Below are 26,553 nucleotides of genomic sequence, written 5' to 3' on the forward strand. Positions count from 1 at the left end.
ACCCAGGCTGATCCCAAAGCACTTTGCTAACACAGCAGGCAAACTATTTCTGAAATGCAGTCCCCATCTGGTGTGGAATGAGGTAAGTAAAAAATTCAGTGACAAACAGTGCAGGAACAATGACTTGCGTTTACAGCGTGTCTTTCATCCCGAAGGATCCAAAAGTGTGTTACAGACTGAAAATCAGCATATAGAATCATTTCATACACCACTGAATTGCAGCCACCTCTGAGTTGCAATGTAGCAGCAGTTTAGCAGCGTGCAGCAACGGAGTGCAACAGTTCAAGGCAGACGAGGCTCAGGTGTGAACTGCCTTGTGTGTTCATGCAGGGGAGCAAAGGGATGTAAGGCCCCCTTGTTCCTTGGTACAAACTCACTCATATCACGGTTACTCCCCATCTTGTGATGATGGGCAGGGAGTGGGCTCCCCCTTGCTCCCCCCTCACAATATGTTGGCTAGCACAGCTGAGCCTGTGTGGAAGAGGAAGCAATCCGCACCAGTAAACCGCAGTACTCCCCCAACCCCCAGGAAACGGGGAAATAAGACACTCGATAGACCTCTCCAGAGGAAGAATTCAGTCCCTAGTCTGTTCCTAAGGTGGCCCAGGTACATATTGCCCCTTACTCAGGTCTGGTGATAACTCCATGATCGGACAAATATCACATCGACCTGGAACTGCTGGAGGAATTTAGGTACATGAAATACAATTCCCCACAATGCAACTAAGCCAGGACAGGACACCGTGCTTGTTATTTATTCTCCTCGTTTATGACAATGTGTTGTGGCCTCTAGGCTCACGTACAAAACCAATTATAAAACCACAGAGCTCAGCCCTAGAGACAGCCACCATTATTCTAGAGAACAAATGGCATTTAACAAGCAATGTGGCCAGGATCTTGGTTTCACAGCTCATCCATAAGACAGGGAAGAACCCCTACAAATAACGTTCATTAACGTTTTGAAAAAGGCAGCCATCCAAACATGCTTGAAAGCACCTACCTCATCAATGCTGGGGTATGGGATGTAATCTTCCTACAAAAGATCAAAACACCACAGAAATGATTGCTTGATCTCCATTCGGCATTTATTACATCCTTACCCGTTTCCATTTAATACAGACATTTTTAACCTGCCCTCTTGTACAGCGAGTAAACGTATGTTTTAATGTTCCCAGTGCTGTGCGCTTTGTAAACACAAATTTATCCTCACAACACCCCGGTGTGATAAGAAATTGACAGATCGGGAAGCTAAGCCACGAAGCATTCTTGCCCCTGGTCAAACAAAGGGCCAGCTGATCCGACTGGTCTGTAAATGGCCAGTGAAGAATTCACCTTGTGGAGGGGAAATCACTAGTGTAAACCCAGGTGGGAGGAGGGATGGTCCAATGGTTAGGACTCAGGAGACCCCAGCTCAATTTCCTGCTCTGCCACAGACCTCCTGTGTGACATTGGGCAAGTCACTTTGGGCTGGTCTACACCGGGGGGGGGGGGGAGAATCGATCTAAGATACGCAACTTCAGCTATGAGAATAGTGTAACTGAAGTCAACGTATCTTAGATCGATTTACCTCACATCCTCACGGCGCGGGATCGACGGCTGCGGCTCCCCTGTCAACTCCGCCTCTCGCTCTGGTGGAGTCCCGGAGTCGACGGGGAGCGCGTTCGGGGATCAATTTATCGCGTCTAGATGAGACACGATAAATCGATCCCCGATAGGTCGATTACTACCCGCCGATCCGGCAGGTAGTGAAGACGTACCCTTTGTGTCTCTGTGGTTCAGTTCCCCATACCCAATACGAAGGTACTTCCTCCCTTACAGCAGTTTACCACAGGGACTGAACTACTGAGTTGGGTTTAAAACCAGTCCTGCATTAATAGAAAGACAGGGTAGGTGACTTTTCCATTCCTCCTGTGATTCTCTGTTTCAAAATGCTCCAGTGCATAAGGACATAACGGAACCATTTTCCCATTCAGTTACCAACATAAGCTTCTCAACAATGCAATTAAAAGACAAACCATTTTAAACAGCTGACTGCAGAAAGACAAACAGGTCTGAGACCTAAGGCTAGATTAGGGACCTGCATGCACATCTATTTAATCTTTGCAATTCAGTTAGTCCCATGTCTTTAGATAACATTGAAATCCTTTAGTTTTTTTAGTCAGGGCTTGTCTACACTACCGAGTTTTGTTGACAAAACTTATGTCGACACCCAAAAGTCGACAAACCAAAAATCGCCAAAGGGTGTTCACACTTGCTCCCTCTGTCAACAGGTCATGTCCACATTGTATATGTGCAGCGTTGTGGGAAGGAAGAGCTGATTGCTCGGCATCTTGGGATTCTCTCCGAGTTCTCCCACAGCCCCCTCAGCGAGCAGCATCATGAGTGGCTCTGTGAGCTCTGTGTGCTGAGGAATGGCAAAGCAGCACCGCAGACGGTTCTCCTCCCCCTGCAGCAGCAGTCTGCCAGCCGCTGGGTCCCTAGTGCCGGGCAGAACAGGAGCATTCTAATGATTTGCTCTTTGGCCTGGTCTACACTAGGACTTTAATTCGGATTTAGCTGCCTTAATCCGAATTAACCCTTCACCCGTCCACACTACAGAGCCAGTTAATTCGAATTAAAGGGCCCTTTAAATCGATTTCTGTACTCCACCTCGACGAACGGAGTAGAGCCTAAATCGATTTTGTTAATTCGAATTAGGGTTAGTGTGGACGCACACCACCGAATTACTGTGTTTAAGTTAATGGGGTAGTGTGGCCGCACACCACCGAATTAATGTGGTTTAAAACCGAATTAAGGTGCTTAGTGTGGCCGCGCACAATCGAATTTATACAACCTGTTTCCCAAATTCGAATTATCTAAATTCGGATTAATCCTGTAGTGTAGACATACCCTTTGTTTGTTCCCCAAAGGGAGCAGCACACAGATACTTCCCGGAGTTTTGAAAGGGGAGGGGCGCATACCTGCAGAGCAGCCGAGATCAAAACACTGAGCTGAGCAATCAGGCCAGGCATTGTGGGATACTGGCGGAAGCCAGTTCTGTGGACAAAACAATCAGCGGTGTCTACACTGGCTCTTTGTCAACAATAAAGGGAGGGGGAAAAGACAAAAGTCTCTCGTAGGGGTGGAAGTTTTTTGTCGCCAAAACTGGGCGTTTCTCCCGACAAAAGTCCCATTGTAGTGTGTACGCTCTTGCTGTTTTGTCGCCAAAAGGCAGTTTTTGGCGACCAAACTTGGTAGTGTAGACAAGGCCTTAGTGTCTTTACCAACATTCCCTGAAATCCTAGTTCTAGAGACAGAAAATCATTTTGAGAGTTCTGCACAATGAGCAACATCCATCCCAAAACCAACCTTATTTTTCTGGCTTCCAGTTCTCTGGTCTTCAGGTTTTGGTGCCTGTTTTAAATGAATAATAATCATAATAAGTTCAATAATTAATACTTTTACTTTTACTTTTCAATTCACCACATTTTTTTTTTTAGAACATTTTAGTTTTGGTTCAAACCAAAACTTTTTCCTCCCCCCAATTTTTTTTTTTTTTTTAAGACTTGCCAGCGATCCCTCAAATCCGTTATTTGGACAGCTCTACCAAACACATACCTTCTAAGGTCATGGATCCATACTACGAGCGAAGGGTGTGGTTCCCCTGCTCCTGTACATATCCTCAAGCTAGCGTGAGTATAAATAGCAGTGTAGCCACGGTAGCACAGGTAGTGACAGCGGAGGCATGGGTAAGCCATGCTGAGTACAAACCCACCTGACACCAGTGGTATGTACACATCTCAGCTGCGCTTCTGCTGCCAATACTTGTGCCAGCATAGCTTCACTGCTATTTACGTTCTCCCTGACTCGGTGAGAGCTAGCAGGAGTGTGTGTACACAAGCTGGGGAAATCACACCCTTAGCTCGTAGTGTAGCCATAGCCCATGAGGTAAATTAGGACAATGTCATGCCATGTGCGGTAAAATGGACCAAGCCACTTTGTTTACTTTGCATTATACAGCCAACCATAGATTGCTGCTGTTACATGCCACTTAAATAAATACCAAGACACTGAACATTTTCAGGGAAATACTGCAAAACACACTACAAAGTGCTATGGCCCCGATTCATCCAGGCACTTTAAATTTGACATCAGGGAGACTACTCATATGCTTGAAGCCACGTACGTGTTTTAAAGGACCTCGGTTTTACTGAATCAGGGCCGTGTTGCCTAACAGTGTCCCAGCACAACATATGCCTTGTGTTGTCTGATTGCTCAAGCTGTGAGGCGACAGGCATATTGATTCTAAATCTTATGCACCTGAAAATCATTGGCGTACAATGTCGGTGTTTGCTGAAACCCTAGAAAGACTAAAAGCTGGGGAGGTGCTTTCAAAGAATTTTTCAACAACGACATGGGTTGATCGCAAAGGGACTAAGATCTACTGCTGTTCACCAAGACCCTTCTGGGAAGTTATACATTTTCATCTGATTTTTTATATTCAGATTTAGTACCAAAACATCCTTTCTGATCAGCTTAGACTGGGACAATATTATTTTGAATGACACAGTGATGTGGAATATATTTATGTATTGTAAGATCACCCTGCCATGTTAAAATCACATACTGCTTTGGGAACTTGCTATCCACACAGTATCTGTTTATTGTCATTCTGTACGGTTTTCCCAAGGAGAAATAATGCATGAATGGGGTGCTGTACCACATCTGTCATGCTACTCACCTGCATTTTTTCCAGCATTTCAAAGAACTCTGCAGACTGAAAAACAAACGAAAGATAAATCACTTGCCTGTTTGGAATATAAATGAGGTCAGCTTGCACAATTCAGATCTGGATATGGATTTCAAACATCCCCCCAGCTTTTGATCTGGGTTCTGGTTCTGACCCATCTCCAGGTTCAACAGGGCCAAAGAGGAGAAAAGTGATTCACTGAGGGTTTTATAAAGAGCAATTAATTTACATCAGATATTAATGTTAGATCTTTTCTTTTACAAGTGTGACAATAAAAAAAATTAATAGCCTCATAAAAATTAAGTAACTGAAGTAGGTGGCTACCGTTTAATGAGGGTAACCCATGAAATCTTCATAGCCACATAATAATAGTAATGATAGTTTGTACTCTGTAGTGCCTACAATCGGAGGATCTCAAAGCATTTTATAGGACCACAGAATGATAGAAATGTCTGGCTGGAAGGGACCCCAAGAAGTCATCAAGTCCAGTGGCCTGTATTGAGGCAGGGCCACGTAAGCCAAGTTTCCCTACATCAATAATTAAATCTTACAACAGACCTGGAAGGCAGTATTTTCATCCCCATTTTACAAATAGAAAACTAGGGCAAAGAGAGTTGAAGTGACTTGCCCAAGGTCACCCCTTAAGTCAGTAGCAGAGCCAGGGGTTAAACCTCCAAAGTCCTGACTCCCAGCCCTGTGCTTTAGCCAAAATTAAAACAACATTTCCCCTCTCGCAACATTAGCACCAGTGGCTTTATATCCTCTATGGATGGCGGCCACTGGACAGAAATATGGTCAGTTTTTAGCAGCATCATTACGGTGGTTCATACTGTCGCATGAAGTAACCAGAGGGCAATATAATTGCGTGCACACACACACACACACACACACACACACACACACACACTTACTTAAGCAGATCTGACTTTCCATGGTAATGGATCAGTGGTTCACACACCCCTTGTCAGAGGACAGGCCAAAGAGACACATAACTTAGCAGATAACTATGTCTATGTATAGTGGACACAGAGATGCTGTAGGGCCAAAGGGGAGATTTTTCTTCCTCAGGTTCAGTCTCTCATGCTCACCTTTCTGATGGGATTTTGTGTGAACCTCTTGAATAAAGTAGGTCTCTTCCTCTTCCCTCCTCCCCTCTTCCCCCAGCCCCCCACGCACAGCATAAGCTATTCCCATAACCCACAGAACTAATCAGCCGATTGCTTAGCAGAAAGATTTGATAAAACAGCGGTTATCCAGCCGTGACACATGCTGTGATGATTTCACAGCACCAGCACTTACTTTTGCATTGCAGTCTGTCTAGAAACACACAACCTGGTATTTTAATCTTTCTTCAATGGAAACAGGAACTATGTTTGATTACAACATCATGTACTGGGGCATAAAGACCCCATTCGGCTAGTTAACGCTCACTCCCCGAGCAGAGAATCAACCGCTGGTATGAACTCTCGTGGCTAAAACAGCCATGGAGCCCAGCTAGGAGAGACCCAGTCAACATGAATTACTGTATCCCAAGTGACTATCAGAGGACTGAGCACCAGGGAGTCTCGGGGTTGGACTGATCAAAGCCAGAGAAAACCTGGCTGTAAGAATCCTTTGAGATTTTCTTTGGCCCTTTTTCCTTCCAAGCATGTGGCTTGAGACCCAAGCCCGGGGCGTGTTTGTCCTTTACTCAGCCGTAGGCTTTCTCGACCTATCAGACCCACTGCAGTTTCCTCAGAAGAGTGCTCAGACGTGTTAGAGATGAGCACAAGATAGGTAGGCAGGTAGACAGACCAACAGAGAGAAATTCTGAGCACTCCCTGTTTCAATGAAGTGGTACTTTGCGTACTGTTTACCAGATACATGTCAACGACACCAGCCGAATCAATTTGAGCTTAGATATATTCAGCTCCAAGATTGATTCCAAGGAGCTTCCCTAAGGCCAAGTTACCATCTTATATGTAAATTATTTATTCCGTTCAATATCACGAAATACATGAGATTAGCAGTAGGTGGCTAAATGCATCTGTGACGGGTTGCCCCCTCACACACACTCTGGGGCGCCACCTGATGTACTGAGGTCCCACTGAGCCCACCCATTCCACCAGCCTAAGCTCTCTCACCCTGTCCTGCTGTACCAGGCCCTGAAGCCTCCTCTAGCACAGTGGTTCTCACCTAGGGATCCAGGGCCCACTGGGGGGGTCATAAGCAGGTTTCAGGAGTCCGCCAAAATAAGCCAGAGAGCAAGGCCAGTGTTAGACCCACTGGGGCCTGGGGCTGAAGCCCAGGCCCCACCACCCTGGGCTGAAGCCGAAGCCCAAGCAACTTAGCTTTGTTGAGCCCCCCGCAGCATGGGGCCCCAGGCAATTGCCCTGATTGCTATCCCGTCATGCTACTCGTGGCTTTTAATCTACTCATTATGCAGAAAAAGAGTTGTGGTGGCACAGGCGGGCCGTGGAATTTTTATAGCATGTTGGGGGGCCTCAGAAAGAAAAAGGTTGAGAACCCCTCCTCTAGCGCACACACAGGTATGGACACACCCAGCTGCAGAAAGACACGGACACTGACATCAGCTCTGCATGGGAAGAATCAGCTAGGGGACTGCCCAGCACTCAAGTGCACACCCCTTCTGGGGTGCAAACCCAAAATTGTATTGTCTTGTGTTGCACAGAGAACTGTACAGTGTGGAGGGAGATATGCACAGCTTGTTCCCCTACCCACCCACCCACCCCCCGTTATGAATGGCACAAACTGGTTTAGAGAAAACCTAAACAAGTTTATTAACTACAAAGGATAGATTTTAAGTGATTATAAGGGATAGCAAACAGATCAAAGTAGATTACTGAGCAAATAAAGCAAACATGCAAACTAAGCTTAATACACTAAAGAAACTGGCTGCAAGTAATAATTTCTCACCCTAAATGTTGTTTTAAGCAGGTTGCAGTGTTTCTTGAAGACAAACTGCTCTTGCTTGCAGCTTAGAACTCCAGATATTCCTTTCACAGGCCAGACACCTTCTAGCCTGGGTCCAGTCCTTTCTTCCCCAGATCAGCCTGAGGTATTTTCAGCAGTCATCTTGGGCAGGGATTCAGTGAGGAACCGACCCTGATTAACTCACTTCCCTGCCTTATATAGGATTTACATATGGCTGGAATCCTTTGTTTCCCAGTTTGATCCCCACCCCCTTGTGGAAAAATATTAGCAGTCCAAGATGGAGTCCAATACCATGTGACGTGATCACATGACCCTGTAGTGTCAAAGTAGCCATAAATCCTCAGGAAGACTTCACAGGGAGATTAGCATCTTCAAAGTCTTATTGTTCTCGCTAATGGTGCATTGACTAACTAGCCAGACTGATTGACCTATGTCTGGTGGGCGTTCCCCAGGTGCAAACACTTTTGTAATTGATACATAGTCCATATTCCTAACTTTAGACACAAAAATGATACATGCATACAAATTGGATAATCATATTCAGTAAATCATCACCTTTCCAATGATATCTCACAAGATCCATCTTGCATAAAATACATCTTAGATATGCCATATTCATATCATAACAATCTCCCTATGAAGAATATGGGGTGTAATGTCACAGCATCAAATATACCCCACCCTGCCTACTCTGTTTTTCCTTGTTTATTGTGATAAGGCTACTTCCCTTTAACTTCCTCCTGCAATTCATTTAACCCTATTACAGTCACTCTTCAAATAAAAACACTGAAAGTACTGTACTTGGCTCCCACAGAAAATGCCAGAACAAGAGTCAAAATAAGGCTGCAGGTTGAGAACTTACCCCACCCTTATGGCAAAGTGAATATAGTGAACATGACCAATCCATTAGCAGTTTAATAACAATCAGCTGGAATAGCAGCCACTTTAGCATGACTCAGAGTTTGCTTTTCATTTGTGCAATATAATATTTCAAATGATAATCACTCATTGTTCAACTAAACTATAAAGTCATTTTGTTGTCTCAGTTACCTGCCCCAATTTATGTTCAGTTTTACTATGGCTTTTAAGCTATTTTTTCTTATAACACTACCAGTATTGCCAACCTAGTGTTCAAAAATCATGACAGCTTCAAAAATCATGAGATTGTAAAAAGAATGTTTGGGGTTCTTTTTATTTGCCTTCTGGGTTTTGCGCATTTAGGGTTCACATTTTCAAGTGTTTCTCTGCAACCAAGGGAAATAGAAACTGACTTAAAAACAAAAACACAGAGCTGAGATTCTCACATGATCACACAGGGGCTTTAAGAAAAAACATGAAACTTTACAGGAATTGGCACACTATAAGCTGAAGAAAAGGACAACATGCCAGCACTCCACTGGTGTTTGCAAAGTGGCCATTTGTGCTCAGAAATCAGGCAGAAAAGTGCATGAAATTTGCACATAACATTTTCAAACTGGGCTCACAAGACCCTACCTTGTAGGAGGTAATCTTTAAACAACGATAAATAAAAGGAAACAAAGCCAATTAAGATCCATAATAATCACCGAGATTGATATGCAGATTTAGAAACTACAAATGAAGACAGTTTCAAACAGAACACCTACAAACCATTACCTTGCAAGATACAAGTCCGGGATTCTGCATTTCGCTGGCTACAGCTGAGGACAACCCTAACACCTTGAGCAATGCAAGGACTGGTGTGAACGCAGCTCCCTGCAGCGGTTTAGCTGGCATGGTTTTACGGATAACGGCCTACTTGGCAAATGATCTAAGGAGACCAATGAGTTAGGGACTTTGATTAAAAGTCCCACAAGGCCCTTCGCAAAAAGGGCTCAACATCAAGTGCTTCACAGCCCTGATCCTACAATTGAAAGTGTGCAGGCAAGCTGCTCCGCTTTCCCAGAGGCCCATTTACTTCACTGGGGCTGCGTGTGCGCATAGCCGTCTGCCCAGGCACTGAAGTCACCATTTGTTAAAGTTACCCACTTTTCAGTCTGACTTTATGGTCCAGATAATCACTCCAGCTGTTGCAGGAGAAAAATAGATGCAAACCCCCCTCCCCTCACACACCCCCGGCGCTCCGATCTGAGCAGAAAGTATTTCTGTATATGTTTGGAAAGTGCCTAGCACACAGCATGTGCTGCTGGAGTACAGAGACACAAATAATGACAGTGATTCAGTTCACCTTTAAACTCAAGGAGCAAAACCAAAACAGTTTCTTGGTTTTACTCACTTTTTTCCCCCCACTATCTTATAACTTAAAAGAAGCTCCTTTTTAATATATATTATTATATGTATTACCCCATTCATAGAATAGTGTTAGTGGCTCCAAAGGTACATCACGATGCTGGGAAAACGGGACAGAGAGGAGCTGAGACCGCTACTCCAGCATTTCAGTCAGCTCTACCTGCTGGCTGGTGGAAGCCTCCCAGGTGGATGGATTTCACCTCTAAAACTCACCTCTGCATTTCATATGCCCCCCCCCCCCCCCAGGGTTACTTTGGCTTTATAGGTATGTCTGCACTGCACACTAAGCCTGGACTCTGACTCAGGTTTGAGCCCAAACTCCCTCCCCCTCCGTCCACACACGAATCAGTTTGACTTGGGTCAGCAAGTGCTCAGGACCTGGGTCCTAGGACCCTGCTTGGGTGGGGAAGGTCAGTCAGAGCCCGAGTCCTTCTCTAAGGTGCCACAAGTACTCCTGTTCTTTTTGCGGATACAGACTAACACGGCTGCTACTCGGAAACCTGTCATGGTCCAAGCCCTGTCATTTTGCAGGGTGTATGCAGCTCAAGCCACAGACCTGAGTCAGAAGGTCTGCTATGTGCAGCACAGATGCCTTAGCACGGCTTTGAGACCCAACTCCAGCAGTTGTAAGCCCAGGTTTACTTTGCAATGTGAACACTCAAGCATGGGCTTGGAAAGACCGAGTCCACAAGCGCTGGTCCATGGTTTACAATGCAGTGTAGACATACCCTAAGCAGCCCGAGTGAATTTGCCCCACACGGGCCAAGGACCACATGCTCAATGCACCCTTCATATTTCCAAGTGCCTCCCCATTTGCGTATCAGATGTCACTTTTGCTGGTGATGACTGCACACAGGGATAATCGTCTGATCTGCAAGAGCACTGGTTGAGAAATTTGCCCTGAAAGTCTAAAATATAAAGGCCCCTTTAGCCACAGCCCACAGGCGAATACAGACATCGACTATTAGAGACATTAGTGGCAAGATTCCAGCAAGCCAGCCAAGCTAAACTAGATTAATGCATCACTTTGTGAATTTTCAGTCATTTGTCATTTCAGATCTTTTGATCAAATAATCCCAGGGTAATTCAATTGAATGCTCAGTTACCCCTAACCCACCCCCACTCCCTATAGGGACCTATCCATCCCTTGTCTAAAAATAGAGACAGGCTACTCATCTGCCCAAAACATGTTTGTAAAATATTGGGACACTCCCATTAAACAAACATGTGGCTTTTCCAGAATCAAGCAGAGGAGGAAGCGTGTTACTAAAGCAGCTTCTCTCCTCCCCCACCGTCTTCTTCATTCCTTTGTTTGCTCACAATAGACAGTGGCCAGAAAACAGCTTGAGCTCAGGTGGCCGGTTACAAGAGGTGTGGGCTAATGGCTATAGAGCTGAGAGAAGGCAGGGGCAGTGAGAAGTTACTACAGATCAAAGGAGGAGAATGTGGAAGATGGGATTAACAGCCATGATTCTGCTCGCTGCTCATTAATGGCTCAAAGAGGTCCCCTAAGATTGGGGAGCACCATGTTGGCGAGAATGGCACTTATGGCAGCTTTTCAGCAGACTTTGCAGTAAATATCCAGATTTCCAATAATAAAACAAAAGGGTTTTTGTTTAAAAAAGAAAAAAACAGAGAGAAGAAAAGAAAACAGACAAATGTTGTATGATCCTTTGGAGAAAACATATTTGCCAGAGGACAATTTTCACTATAATAGTAGCCTAGGGGTTGCTCTAATTTACTCCAGGCTGCGAAGATATCAAGAAGCTATTAGCACAGCCAAGGAATAGACCAACTTCGGGGCAAACCCAGCCTTGCCTCTTTTTACAGTGCTGCACTGTCAGAGTGGCAAAAGAGTCCCCAGAAGCCAGCTTATCAAAGAGTCCAACGTCCACAATTGGTGAATGTTGGGTGCTGAGCACTTCTGAAAATCTGGCTCCTATGGAGGGTATTTTTGAGAGTCTGGTCCCACATCACCTCTGTGTCAATGGAGGTGGCATGACCCAACCTGAGACAGTTAGAACAGGTTTAGGGCCAGAATACAGTGGCAGCGTACTACAAAGCAGCCAATGCGATGTTGCAAGATCTGGCCCACTCTTTAGAATGGTGCTCTAGCACAGAGTATAATTTTTTTTTTTTTTTAAGAATTTATCTAAAAAATATTCAAGAGGACAGTATGCCTGTAGCTCTTAGATATCTCTGCATCCTTAAGCCTGATCATATTATAGCACAAATAAAATCTTCCCATCTTTGATGTTATAGTTAAAACAAATGTACTTTTGTGATTCTTATCAGCATGTAACACTGTCCGTTGTAGTTTTAACTTTAGCAGCACAGGAAGTCTATACTTCCCCACTTCTTGTGCAACTGATGTTCCAAAACTGAAGCTACCGTATGTCCTTCTTAAAACCTACTGAAAGCAAAATGCCACAGTGGAAACTAATCTCCATTATTAGCACAGACAAGCCAAACTGGTCTAGTAACTTGTACTAGTAATGGGTTTATAAATGCAAAATGCACAAAATGAAAATCTTTTAGTCCATAGCTCGCTCTCTTTCACTTGTAGATCAAAACTCTCCCCCAGTTAAACACTGTTCAAGCTAAACTCCAATACCATAGAAAAGGTAAGGAATGCAGAGTTAATTTTTACATTTTATTAGGAAATCACGGTTATTCTTCTCTCAGCATTAGACAATCTGCAGACTGTTTATAGCCATATCAGCTACTGCTCACTATTTAACTCCCATATTACACACGCAGGTAAGGGTTTAGTCAACGTGTACCATGGATTCTGAACAATTTAATGAAGAAGAAAAATGTAATTAGCAAATGCCCCGTTTGAAACTCTCTTTGTAAATGACATCCAGAAAGGGTGCTACCCGCTGGGAAACAGCAGCTAATGATCCCACATGGTATGCACTGGGGCATGTAGGCAGTGCATCCGTCTTAGTACCCATCTCCCCCTTTTCAGTGCAACACTCACCAAAAAGTTCCTTAAGAAATCCATCATCTTCTCAACATTCCTCTCCTTGCAACAGCCAGGGCAAACTCTACACATTGAAAGCTGTTGCTGCTGCTGAACTTCCTTATTGTGGTCAAATAAGGAGCTCCTGAAGTTGGATGCCAGCCTGTTCATCCATGCAGAACTCTCTCAAATCCGTCCCCTCCCTTTGTTAATGTTTCTCCAAGCAAGAGACATGACCGGACTGTTGTTTTATGCGTTAAAGGGTGGGTCAACTCAGAAGGCAATGTGCCCGAAACAGGTTGTGCAGGAAGCATGCTACAGGATTTAAAAAGAAAGAATTCTTTGCCTCAAACTCACATCTTGGAATGGATTCAAAGTCCTTCTATGATGTGACGCTCACGCCGACTTATAGGGCAACCTGTAAACTGCAGATAGATTTGACATTTAAAGAGCGATATAGCATTTTAGTAGAGCCACACATGGAACTGACCGGGGGAGGGGAAAATCACAGGATTACTAGGAGGGGGGAATAACCAGGAGGCGTGCGGAGCTGGTTGGCCACATTCTGATCTCACTGGCATACTTCAATGGTGGTAACTCTGCATTTACATCAGTGTAACTGAGAGCAGGATATGGCCTTGGTGTGTCTGGAGTTCATGCATGGCAGCTAACATACAGCAGTAAAAACCATTCCCATTTACTTAGCAACTTCCATATGAACATATTTTCCATCTCCTAGTTGGGAGTAGCAGGGCAATGTTGTTAGACACATTTCACAGGTGGGTAAAGTAAGGCACAGCAAAGCAATATAACTCCGCCAGTCTATCTATCTGCCTCAAGGGCCACCATGACACCCATCACCATAGTATTTAAGTGCTTCCCATTTAAATTAAATCTGCATAGCAAAGACCATCATAGAGTTTTCTCCTCATCTGTAACCATGGTGATAATGGACATCATCATCAGTCTCATACTGCAAGTAAAGTGGTATAGGCAGGAATGAAGCCCAGAGTCCCCTTGTCCCCAATTCCCTGCACTAAACTTTGGACAATACCACTTCATGTGCTGTAGTGGGAGAACGCGGGCATCATTTCAATGGATCACAGGACAGACTCTATGCCAGGTCTCTGAGACAGTAGTCCCAATGCTGGAAAGGTTTAGTTAGCTGGGGAGAAAAGAGCATCATCCTTAATACTGAGCAAACACAAACTGTCCACCCTTGTAATTCCTGAGGAAAGAAACTGAAGTGAAGGTGGGGATCAAAGCTAGAAGGCATGGAGAGAATCTGACAGATATAATTGCTCTGAATGAGTTAACTGCTACATCTGTTTCTTTGCTGGCAGCGCACAGTGTATGCTGCATGGCAAATGAGTGGGGAAACAGATTGTGCTAGAAAAAGTTTTAAACCTCTGCAGTCTTCAGCTGTTTCTCACAACTGGAAGGAAAGTGAATGTGTGCTCCGCACCGAACAATCTTCAGGAAATCCTATGGTACTTCCACATCCATCTGTCTATAGTGTCCCTATTACCTGGTGTGACCGAGTGCCTGAATGGGGCCACACTGGGAATGCCACACTCAGGACAGGCTGCAAGAAATAGGGCAGACAATCCCCCAAACTGGTGTTTATTCTATAATTAGATTCACCAAGCCAATAACAAAACAGCTTCTGTGATACTACGCTGATTAACTCGAAGCCAAATAGTTCCCAATAGGCAATCCAACCCTTGGCTCCCATCTAGACAGCCAAGCCTAATATAGTGAGGGTTACTGAAAACCTGATTCCTCAAGAGGTGAGGTTCACCAGTCCCAAAGGAGTCTCAATAGTACCCAATAATCACGCTGATGCCAATCCTGTAGTAATTAAAAACTAAACATTTCATAATAAAAGGAAAAAGAAAGAAGAGCGTTACAAATGGTTACATGATCAATATACATACAAGTGATGTCCAGTGTTCATGCGTCTGACGAAGTGGGTATTCACCCACGAAAGCTTATGCTCCAATATATCTGTTAGTCTTAAAGGTGCCACAGGACTCTGTTGCTTTTTACAGATCCAGACTAACACGGCTACCCCTCTGATACTTGACACCAGTGTTCATAGTTCAGGATCATAGCAGTGATGGAAAGAACGCTGGCTTGCAGAGTTCCCTCTAATTTTTCCAACCCATGTGTGGAATGGGTTTTGTTCTGTGCACCAAGATGGAGGTGATGTGTGACACATCACCTTCATCTTCGTGCACAGAATAAAATTCATGTGGTGGGGGATGGACAGAGGGCTGGGTTGGAGTGTGGTGGGGGTTGGACCAAGAGATTCGGAGTGTGGGAGGGGGCTCAGGGCTGGGGCAGAGGGTTGGGGTGCAGGGGTGTGAGGGCTCCAGATGGGGGTGCAGGCTCTGGGGTGGGGCTTGGGCTGCGGGAGGATGCTCTGGGCTATGGCGGGGAGAGAGGACTCCACGTGGCTCTCTCTCCCTGTAGCAGCACCTGGGCTGGGGGGGGGGCTCTCCCCGCCGTGGCAGCTCCGGGGCTGGGGCCACAGGATAGGCACCTCACCCCCGGCCACTGCAGGTCCGGGCCGGGGCTGGGTTCAGGGAGGGGCGCCCGGCTGCAATAGGTCTGGGCCGGGGCTGGGTTCAGGGAGGGGCACCCCGTGACAGGCCGGGGCCTGGCCACCCAGGTTTGGGCGGGGCCTCCCCGGCCACAGCTGGGTTCGGGCCAGGCCGCTGTGGCTGGATCTAGGCCAGGTTGTTTGGGCCGGACCACCACGGCCACGGCTGGGTCTGGGCCAGGCGCCTGGGTCCAGGTCTGGGTCCGGCCGCTGGAGTTCGGGTCCGGGCCAGGCCATGCTGCCCCGGCCGCAGCTGGGTCCGGGCCCCGCCATGCCACCCCAGCTGCAGCAGGTCCAGGCCGCGGCATAGTTGGAGCCGGGGGGCTGCCCCGGCCATGACAGGTTGGGGGCTGGGGGAGTGGCACCCCTCCCCCGGCTCGTCCCTGGGCGGGTTCCCTGAGCACCTGCGCAGTGCTAAATAGAGTGCTGTGCGGGCGCGCAGCTTACAGGGAACTTAGCTGGCTTGTAAAAGTCTCTCTGGAATCACCCCAACAGGTCAGAATCCAAAGGCAGCTTGGATGTAAAAAATCTGTTAGAGTCTTTCCATGCATTTTCCAGGTTCTTCCAAATAGTTATTTGGAAGATCTCCATCCTACGGCTTACACTTTCCCTGTTCAAAGTTTAAGCACTCTAGAGATGCCAGGATCAGGCCTGAGGTTTCTCTTCCATAGCTCGTCTGGCAAGCTGACAAGCCTCCTCGCAGAAACTGTTGCAGCAGTGCCTTCCCCCAAGGAAGAACAGGCAATGCAGGTCGCCTATGGACCATTGCTTTGAAGCAGATTTTTTCCTGTGCCTACACAGGTAAACTAATTACACTCATTCACATAAGGCAATTAGTTGGTCCTCCATTAGAACATAGATAGTTACGCTGAAGACAACGTAGATAATATTATTAGTTTTCTGCTGTATCTTACATCTTTGATTTTAAGATTAACTGGACACAGTCACATATATAATTAAGGCAATTAAGACATGAAAGGGAATTAGCATCTACAAGCTAATCTGGTTACATTGTTAAACTTCTAACAAGATATAGGTAAACACAGACAAATACACATAGCATCTACCCTTGATTTCTATGACTACAAACAAATGCGTTGATGATTGCTAGTCTAGGACATCTCTTTGAAATTCACATACAAGTAGATTGTCTTAATTACAGTTAGAATGCCTCCTGTTAAGTTGTTACGGGTCATACACAGGTTGGCTGGTCTGCCAGCAGCACACCTAGGCATCTAAGCATTTTAGGAATAACTACTGATGCAAAATGCATTCTAACCACCCCATATCCAGTCATCTCTAGTCCACACAGTTTACCATCTGCACAAAAAAGTAGCTATCTTTCCCCACCTCTCAGCAAAGATTTGGTAGCAAAGACAGTCGTAAATTGACAAATTACTAAGACTTCGTGATTTTTACAAGATGCACTACAGGGCATTACTGCTGTCATAAATAATGAATACCCAGCTACGGCATAACTGTCAAAGGAAATGAGCAAAGGACCTTTGTCCATGTATTATCCTGGCTTTTCTTTTTACTGAGCTTATTCATTTAATATTTGGCAAAATGCACAGTGGATTCTGCCATGATTGGGAAGTGTCATCAGTTCCTTTGATTGCAGGAGGAGAGCTGCCATTAGTTACTAAGCTTCACAATTCAGGGGATGCGTTAAGACCCCCAGCTGCTGTTTGAGGAGCACATTACAGCGCTGACCCAGTCAGCTTTTTTACCATCTGCATCTGGCTAGGAGATTACAACCTCGCCTTTCGGATGTGGAGCTTGCCACTGTTATCCAGGCCTCTGCCATCTCAAGACTAGACTATTGTAATGTGCTCTACACAGGGCTACATCTCAAACCCATTCAGTCTGATGCTGGTGCAGAACATAGTGGCTCACTTACTGAGCAGAGCTTCTCACGGGAAGCATTTGCCACCGGTGCTCTGGGATAGGGCACTGGCTGCCCAATGGCGTGCAAGGTTTTGGTTATGACGTACAATTACGATTTCTGGTTTTCGGCGTTTAATGATTTCATGGGTTTGGCAATTTTTGAATTCTAGGGAGATGTCAAAAATCAGAGGTTTGGGGGGCTCTCTTTTTCGATATACATATAGTACGGTTTCAAACAGTACTACATCTAGGGAACCTTTAGTGCGCACCGGCAGGATCTACACGAACCTATTAATGTGCAACACGTTCGTGCGCTTTAGAAATGACACCCCCATAGCTGCAGTCAGTGTGTGTGCCCAAGCTGGACACCCTTCATTATAAAAGGGCGGGGGGGGGGCAACTGGCAGGGCCTTCTTTGTGAGGCCTCCAAGACTCTGGGACTTGCTCCCATCCTTGGCCCAAAATAGCTCGAATGTGGTGACTTTCCGGGTATAGTGCAAAGACACCTGTTTTTTGGAAAGGCTGAGGGCATGATGAAGGGAGGAGGTGGCTGGCCGGCTGAGTTCCTGTGGAACTGATGATTGTAATGCTGATGAGATTTAGTTGAATTGTATTTATTGGATAATTAATGGTGTTAGGATGCCTACAGCCTTGGAGAGGTATCTATTATTTTAAATAAATACATCAATAGTGCATATTAACAAAGTTGTAGTGTACTGCTAAAAAGATACTGCTGAACCTGAATGAAAACTACAATTACATGAGATGGATTCAGGAACTAATAGCTCTGACGGTCCCTTTGGGTACCATCAACAGGAACCAACATCTTTGCCAGCCAGCTGGCCAGTTGCCTTTGGACTTCCTCAAAACAGAGGGACTTCCTACAAAGCCAGCCAATTATGGTTGCATAACCAGTTATAACAATGGTCGGTAGGAATTTAGATTAGATTGGGACCAATTAATGTCATGAATATGCAGCTAGATCATCGAGTCTTTAAAGAGTGATTCAGAAATGACTGCATATGCTAGCAATTAATAATTGCTCACTGAGGAGTGGTACCTTCTGATGCAGCAGTGTCATGTTGTTCCACCTGGTGTTCTGGAAAGCAATTTCCACATCCCATGTGTTCTGGTTTATTTATTCAATATGTTCAGATCAGCAGTGCAAGAGTCCACAACATATTTCTTTGCCCCCACTTAAATCAACAGGAGTTATGCCATATCTAGTGGCCAACCTGCATTAAATCTGGACTCTGCTTGTTTACTAAATTCACGAGTCACCAGAACAGGCTAATTGTATGGAAAGTTCATACTCTTTAAAGATTTGAACCAACTTCTATTGAAATCAATGAGAATCTTTTATTTGACATAACAGGGGTTGGATTGGGCCGTAAGGAAATATAATCTACAATAAATTGTTCTTATCTACAGACCATGGCTTCCTTTTGATGAAAAATGTCTCCTGAAAGATATAACAGTAATAGCTACCATGTGGTGGAGCTGTATCATGACAAACTCCCAACCAAGAGTGGGGCCCCATTGTGCGAGACAATTTACAAACATACAGTAAGAGACAGTCCCTTCCCAGAAGAGTTTGCAATCTTAACAGAAAAAGAGAAGGAGAAGGAAACTATCAGGGTCACACAGCAGAGCTGGGAATAGAACTTGGGTTTTCTGAACCCTTAGTCCAGCATCCTAACCACTAGACCATGCGGCTTCTCTGAGGTGGCAGTATACAGTGAGGGACTTAACACCCTGGCAAGAGGTATGGCATATTAATGCCAACTTTGCATTTTGAATTTTTACACTTCTTTTAAATTAAAACATTTCTGACACTCCCGCCTCACAAAACTTAGCCAGCTTTGTAATAAACCACAGCTTCACCTACAGTAGAACAGTTGGGCAGATCCCAAAGCTGCACTCTGAAGAAAACCTTTGGATCTCTGGAAGGTTAACCAAAGAACATGAGCCAGGTCCTGTCCTCCACATCACAAAGTCCACGGGGAAGGTTGGGGCCACCTAAAGAAGCTATAACCTCCCATCCACAAGGGGGGCCCAGTGCAGCCCCCAAAGTGGATCGCTTTGTCTAGGCATATTGGGTATAACTAGGACAGCCAAAGAAAATATAATTCAGCACCTGGCCTCTGCACCCCCGGCATCAGACCTATGAAGTCTTGACTACGATTTAAAGCTCCTCTCCCTATTGAAAATCCAAGGAGTGGCATGTAATGGTAATGCCTCTTTCCCTCCATCAAAGTGAAATCCCCACACACACCCATATGGTCTGGGGGAAACTAGCTCCATATCCAAATGGGAATCCAGAGAATTTTCTCATGGTTTCTTATCAGTATTTTGATTGAAGTTGCAGTTTGTGCGGGAACTCCGACCTCCTCCCAGAAGAAGGCACATGGGGCCTGACTCTCCTCTTTCTTACACCGCATAAGCCTGGAGTAACTCCAACAGCAGCTGCATTGACCTCAGTGGGAATTTTGTCTGAGAAACAGCTGCCTCCAATACCAAATTTTTCCTTTCCCAGTCGTTTCCATGAGAACAGGCTTGATGTCCCAAATGCAGGCTGGTCACTCTGCTGCAGGGACAGACAGACAGAGGAACTGGGTAGGAAAGTAGCTCATTAAAATACAAAGAATCCACCCTCCATAACAACAAGAATATTATAGAAACTTACTAAGTAAAGGTCTTTTCTTTCTTTGTTTTCTTTCTTCAAGTTGCCTCAATTGTAAAAGTCCAATTATACTCACAATCCAGTATTTCCAGCTTCAGATAGTTCCGACAGTATTAATGGCAAAAGCTCATAATTTCCCCACTCTTTCTAGTCAGCATCAAATTAAATCAATCCAGTCTGCACTTGCTGGCAGTCAAGAATGCATAACACTCAATGTAAGTGTAATTCTAGTCTGCATGAATCATGCCCTGGATGTAGCAGATTGATAAACAAATACCCATAACATGTAATTTGACAAGGACCATTGTTAAACGTGTTTGTATTCTCCATTTGGTAGTGAGGAAGATAATTATAATTTATAATAGAAGTAATAATAATAATCATAAGAATTAACAACAACATAGAACAGTGGAAGATCAGAAACAAATTCTGCACAATGATGATATAATGAAGACTTCAGTTTCTTACGTTTATATAGCACCTTTCATCTCAAAGTGTCAGAACCAAAATATACAGGAACCACTTCACCCATTGCTGAAATGCAGCCACCTCTGGGGTGGAATGCCTCACCCAGGCAAACAAACAAACTGAGAAATTTCGACCAATGCCATCAAGGCACAACCCCCTGCCCTTACCAAAAAAAAAAAAAAAAAAAAAAAAGTACCTCAGCGATTAAAAGGGAGGATTGGAAATATATATATATATATATATACACACACCTCTACCCCGATATAACGCTGTCCTCGGGAGCCAAAAAAATCTTACCGCGTTATAGGTGAAACAGTGTTATATTGAACTTGCTTTGATCTGCCGGAGCGTGCAGCCCCGCCCCCCCAGAGCGCTGCTTTACCGCGTTATATCCAAATTCGTGTTATATCGGGTCGCGTTATATCGGGGTAGAGGTGTATATAACTAATGTATCCAGAGTTTTAATAGGAAATGTAGGGCATGCAGTCAGTCAGTAACTTTCTCTTTCTCTCCCATAACCACTTACTGAGGAGTTTCCTCCTCCGATGCAGTTGGAGACAGGTTTTTGGACTACACAGACTCCTAGAATGTATTCCAGCAGACAGAGCATCGATTTTTAAGATCTCCTAGGAAAGACGCCCTTCTCCCCCATAATGTATATGGAATTTAGTATATATCCACATTACGTTTGAACATGTAACCACAGAGACTGAAGTAAGTTCACACCTAGGGAGTTCCCTCCAGCTCTCGGTTGATTCACATTAGCTTGGGTGCTAAAAAGTTTCTACTGCTGCTAACCATACAATATATGGCCCAAATTCAGCAAGAGGCTTAACCACATGCCTAAATTTAAGCATGTATTAAAGTCCATCCTTATTCAGCATATTACTTAAGCATGTGCTTACGTGTTTTGCTGAATCAAGGCCTCTTTTCTGTGAATAAACAGATGACATCAGTTTCCAGTGCAATCCACTCATCTTCTTTCATAACCACTAATTTTTTTTAGGACACATTTTTTAGGATGCACAATGTCACTTCTTAAATTAATGTCCGTCACTTAAATCAAAGCGAGTGGGGGAAGGGGAAAAAGAAGTTTGAATAAATAAATAAATATAACCACGTTAGTAGCCACAATGTATTTTCAGTGTGCAAATGAACCCAAATCCTACTTGCTAATGATTGTTATCTTGTCATTAGATTCCATTATGGTGTAACTGAATTTGATGGATGCATCCTCCAACTTGCTTTAGAATGATCATTCTTGTTTGTAATGATTATGACTATTATGGGACAGACTATTTTAGGCCTTATTGCATAATGTATATCTGAATTACAGAGACTAATGCTGCCAGACAATGGTGTGGATTGCCTAAGTGCAGTACCTGTAAAAACAAAACCAGCTTAAAGGTACAATAATATGCCAGTCACACTTTATTATTAATCACAAAGGCTGGTTGAAAAATTTCTAACAAAACCTTTTCCACTCAGAAAATGGGGTTTTGCCTAAATCAAAATTTTCCACAAGAAAAGATCAATTTCAACTGAATTTTCTGTCTGAAAAAATCAAACAACAAAACATTTAATTTTAAGTCAAAAACATCAGTTTCAACATCAGTCAGTTGAAACATCAATAAAAACATTTTGACATTTTCCAAATTGAAGTTTTTCTAAACATTTCATCCTGTGAAAAGTTTCAACATTATGACATTTTGGCCCAATTTGGGATGAAAACAAATGTTGAAATATAGACATTTCCTGTGGCAAGGAAATTCTATTTTTCTATTAGCTCTATTAAACACAAACTACAGTCGCTCATTATTGAAAGACTAGCAATATGAACAAATTGTAATGAAACATGAGTCTATAACATGCATGATACATAATACTGCCTATGACACAAAATAACCATACTAAGGCATTGGTATCCATATACCTCAAAGAATCATAATCAGGGCTGAATTAAGTAGCCGCAACCCCACACTATAGTCCCATTCCTGTGCCTGAGGTTGGTAGCAGGTTTCAGTTAAGATGAATGGGGTAGTTCACACCTCTTGGAGCTATTGTTTCAGGCTCTCTGCAGACTCAGGCATCAGTTACAGTGGGGCCACGTTTTCAAGCTTTTGAGTCCATGAGGGCTAGGAATCCTATTTATTTTTAAATGAAAGCGGAGAGTCTGATCCCATCCTACCAAGGGTGGGCCCTAGTCATTATGCTATACTATAGTGTTTATGTCAATCTCGCCCTGATTTCATTTCACACACAGCGTGACCTTTAAACCACAAAAGGCTTTAATCCCTGAAACAACTTCACCCTGCTGTCTGTTCCAGTGTACAAAAAATTAGTCCTTCATTAATCAGGATCCTATAGTCACTCTTCCCATTACCATACTAACCTTCAACGATAGCAATAATCAGCTACTAACTAATCAATTTCTGATCTCTCTCCTCCCTCACTTTTTAGGTAATTCACACTCATGGGGAATGTGAACCACCAATAATGCAGACAGTGGAGTGCGATCTCTGAAGACAAATGTTCCATAGCATTCGGTCTGGAGAGAGATTTTTGTTAGGGATATCGCTTCAGCAAGTTAGCAGAAAAGAACATGAACATGGTGTGATGATTATTAATTCTTTCTAGGATGCTTTGCGAATGCATGGCACATTACCATTAAGCAAAACATTCCTGGCCCTGAGGAGTTTCTGAAGGTATGTCTTCACTCGAGATTTAACTCAGGCCCCAGAATTCATAGAGACACATACAGGGGAGCCCAGGACCAGTGAGGAAACAGGAAATCAAATATGGCTTTGCAGTGGGGCTGCTTATACTTGGGCTAGGTGAACCCGGGAGCCAACCACCCCGGCTGATTCTGTTAACTGCAGAGAAGCAATCCGTTATTCACCTCATTGCTTGGTGCTTCCATTTCAAGCAGTCCTCTAGGGATCCAGTTATTGGCAACAACAACTTGCACACACACACACCCCTTTTAATTATTACCTAAATAAATACTTCAGGAGCTCAGAAATCCTGGCAGTAAATGGGGCGCACACGGCTAATTGCCCTGATGCAGCCCCAGAGTGACATTGCAAGCTTTCAGGCTAACCAGCTCTCTTTACCTCAAGGTGGAGGACATGAAAATACACAAATCTTTTCACATGAAGTAGGGGGGTGACAGGAATACCATGCCAGCCCAAGCACTTGAGAAAGCCAGTCAATATTTTTACAGGTGCTTAGACAAAGCAGAGGCTTGGCTTTCAAAAAACAGCTTCGTCAACCACATGTGCTGGAAGAATTTGAGACCCAAGGGCTTGAGAAGTCAGAGATTCCAAGGCCAGAAGGCACCGTTGGGATCATCTAGTCTGACCTGCTGTATAATACAGGCCAGAGAACTTCCCCAAAACAATTCCTAGAGCAGATCTTTTAGGAAAACATCCCATCTTGACTGGAAAATTGTCAGTGATGGAGATATACATTTCATTTCCAGTCTGCAACACACCCTCGTCTCTTAGATCTGTAGTTCTTCCTCCCCAGGAGTCCAGGGTGCTCAGCAGGTTGTAGAGGGAGCAAGCACTGGGCTCCAAGAGGACAAATTGTTATTTTTTGCCTCGGATGCCGGCTCTGGAAGGCGAATGACCTACATCCTGCAGCTGGAAATTACAGTTCACACACACACACACACACACACACACACACACACACACACTACTACCACCACCACCTCCTCACAAAAGAACACCAGTGACAGTGAGGCTATAAACTCCGCTCAGTGAAAGGGCAGGCAGGGAAGCAGTGAGTCAGAGAAAGTGAGAGACTGGGAGAGCAGGGGAAACGGTGTCTGCCAAGTGGTTTTGCTGCTTCCAGACACTCCTCTGCTACTGAGAAGCAAACAGGTTTTGCAGAGGAGTTCGCAAATGCCCACGGCTCTCTGTCCAGTGTTGTTGTATAAACATAGGAGTTGCCAGATAGGATCAAACCTGTGCTCTGCTCTGCATAATGCAGTATCTCATCTCCAACAGTGGCCAGCACTTGATGTTTTAGAGAAAGATGCAAGAAACCCCACAGGAGGCAGATGTGGTTCAAACTGCCCCCAGTGGACGGGGACAGGTCCGTAGTTCATGTGTGGCAATGAAAGCCAGTTAAATACTATGGATGTCACTGTTGTATGTTGGTGCTAGAACAGGTACAATTTTAACAGCAAGTAAAATGACCCCTGGTCTTACTAAGGGCTTGTCTACACTTACTGGGGGATCGATGAGCAGCAATCGATGCATCGGTGGTCGATTTAGCAGGTCTAGTGAAGACCCGCTAAATCGACCACAGATCGCTCTCCCATCGACATCGTGTAGTGTGGACCCCTTGGTAAGTAGGTCTAAGCTACATCGATTTGAGTTATGCTATTCACATAACTCAAACTGCGTAGCTTAGATCGAATTTCCCCTGTAGTGTAGACAAGGCCTAGGTCTCACCTGGCAGTCTTTAGGCCACAGAACTCCTCAGGCCCACTTCACCTTTGCCCTGCACCTCTGTGCAATCATTTACACCAGTGCAAAATGGATGCAAAAAGCTACTGATTCAGAATAGGAGCATTTTGCATCCATATTGCATTGTAAAAATGATTACACACAAGGTACAAAGAGCATAGCTGAATTCAGTTCCCAGGGTTTATCTTTCAGAGATTCAGCGCACCCACCACCCCAAACTGAAGTCAACAGCAGAACTGGACAGAAAACCTATGTCAAAACTTTTTTTAAAAAACAGAAAATACAATTTTTTGTCAAAATCAGAAGATTCTGAAGACCGGGTCAATTTTGACCATGCCTCGTTCTCAAAAATCAAAACTTTCGTCATTATTTCAGAAAATACTGCAATTTTCTTTCAAAACGTCTTTCGAACCTTTGGAATTTTATTTTATGGATGTTCTCATTTTTATTATTTTTACATTTATTTATATTTACATTTTCCTTGTTTTATTTTTATTATTTTTACATTATTTCATAATAATATGACATAGCTGACATGTTTTATTTTATTTTTAAAATCATTATGGGCAACTGCTACTTAGGATGCTTCTATCTGCACTATCTTCTTTTCTAGATCAAAGCGTCTCCAGTTTGTGTCATAATGAAACAGTTTGACACTGCTGTGGGAGATGTGCATGCCCAAAGAGTGACTCCAGGAGCAGAATTCCAGGCTGTGCAGCAATGTGGGATTCTTGAAAAGAAAGGTGCTGTGTAAATGTACGGTATTACGGGCCAGATCTTCAAGTGGATGTAAACCAAGGCAGGTCCACTGACACCAGGGAAGCTTTGATGTTTTACACTCACTGAGGATCTGGCTGTACTTCTCATGGGATCTGTCTTTATTTTTTCATAAAATCTAACTATTAAAGAGGGCCATAACAACGCTGCTTTAACACTTTACATACATTAATTAAGCCTCACAAGCTCCCTGTGATGTAGATGAATATCCTTGTCCTTACTTCATAGATATATAAATGGAGACATTAGAGATGGGAAACCACTGTATCTATAAGCAAAGGCCAGTGTGAACCTTCATCTCAAACCGCCCCATGAAAAAGGGAGGTGGTGTGGCCTAGTGGATAGAGCCCAGGAGTGAGACTCAGGAGAGCTGATTCTATTCCCAACTCTGCCACTGGCCTGCTGGGTGACTTTGGGCACGTCCCTTCACCACTTTGTGCCTTAGTTTTCCCATCTGTAAAATGGGGATAATGATGCTTGCTACTTTGTAAAGCACTTTACAATCCACTGATGAATAGCAACTGTAAGAGGCGGGTACTATTAAAACTTTTTTAGAGATTCAAAAATATCAACTTAACCTTTGTCTTAGGTGATCTCTCGTGCTGAGTAGTACCTCATTCTGTGTGTAGTTCCATCACCTTCAATGTAAGTGCGGCAGAATCAGGTGCTAAGTGATTTACCCATGTAATGCATAAAGTCCATGGCAGAGCCAAGGCTTGAACACACATCTTCTAAGGCAGAGGTAGGGACTGAACTCAG

The 26,553-nt window shown here is 44.2% G+C and overlaps 1 protein-coding gene across 3 annotated transcripts in view; it reads right to left on the reverse strand.

Annotated features, from left to right (window-relative positions):
- RAP1GAP2 (RAP1 GTPase activating protein 2) overlaps positions 1-26,553 on the reverse strand; it is a 251,691-nt gene that overhangs the window by 44,361 nt on the left and 180,777 nt on the right. For all 3 annotated transcript variants that reach the window (XM_026656558.1, XM_026656556.1, XM_026656559.1), the window contains 3 exons: positions 4,721-4,756; positions 3,349-3,393; positions 1,001-1,033 (listed from right to left, as the gene is read on the reverse strand). In XM_026656558.1, coding sequence (XP_026512343.1) covers positions 1,001-1,033; positions 3,349-3,393; positions 4,721-4,756 — 114 coding nt within the window. The remainder of the gene's footprint in view (positions 1-1,000; positions 1,034-3,348; positions 3,394-4,720; positions 4,757-26,553) is intronic.

The sequence above is a fragment of the Terrapene carolina genome, unplaced genomic scaffold (genome assembly GCF_002925995.2).
Source record: "Terrapene carolina triunguis isolate 2854851 unplaced genomic scaffold, T_m_triunguis-2.0 Scaffold231, whole genome shotgun sequence".
NCBI lineage: Eukaryota > Metazoa > Chordata > Testudines > Emydidae > Terrapene > Terrapene triunguis.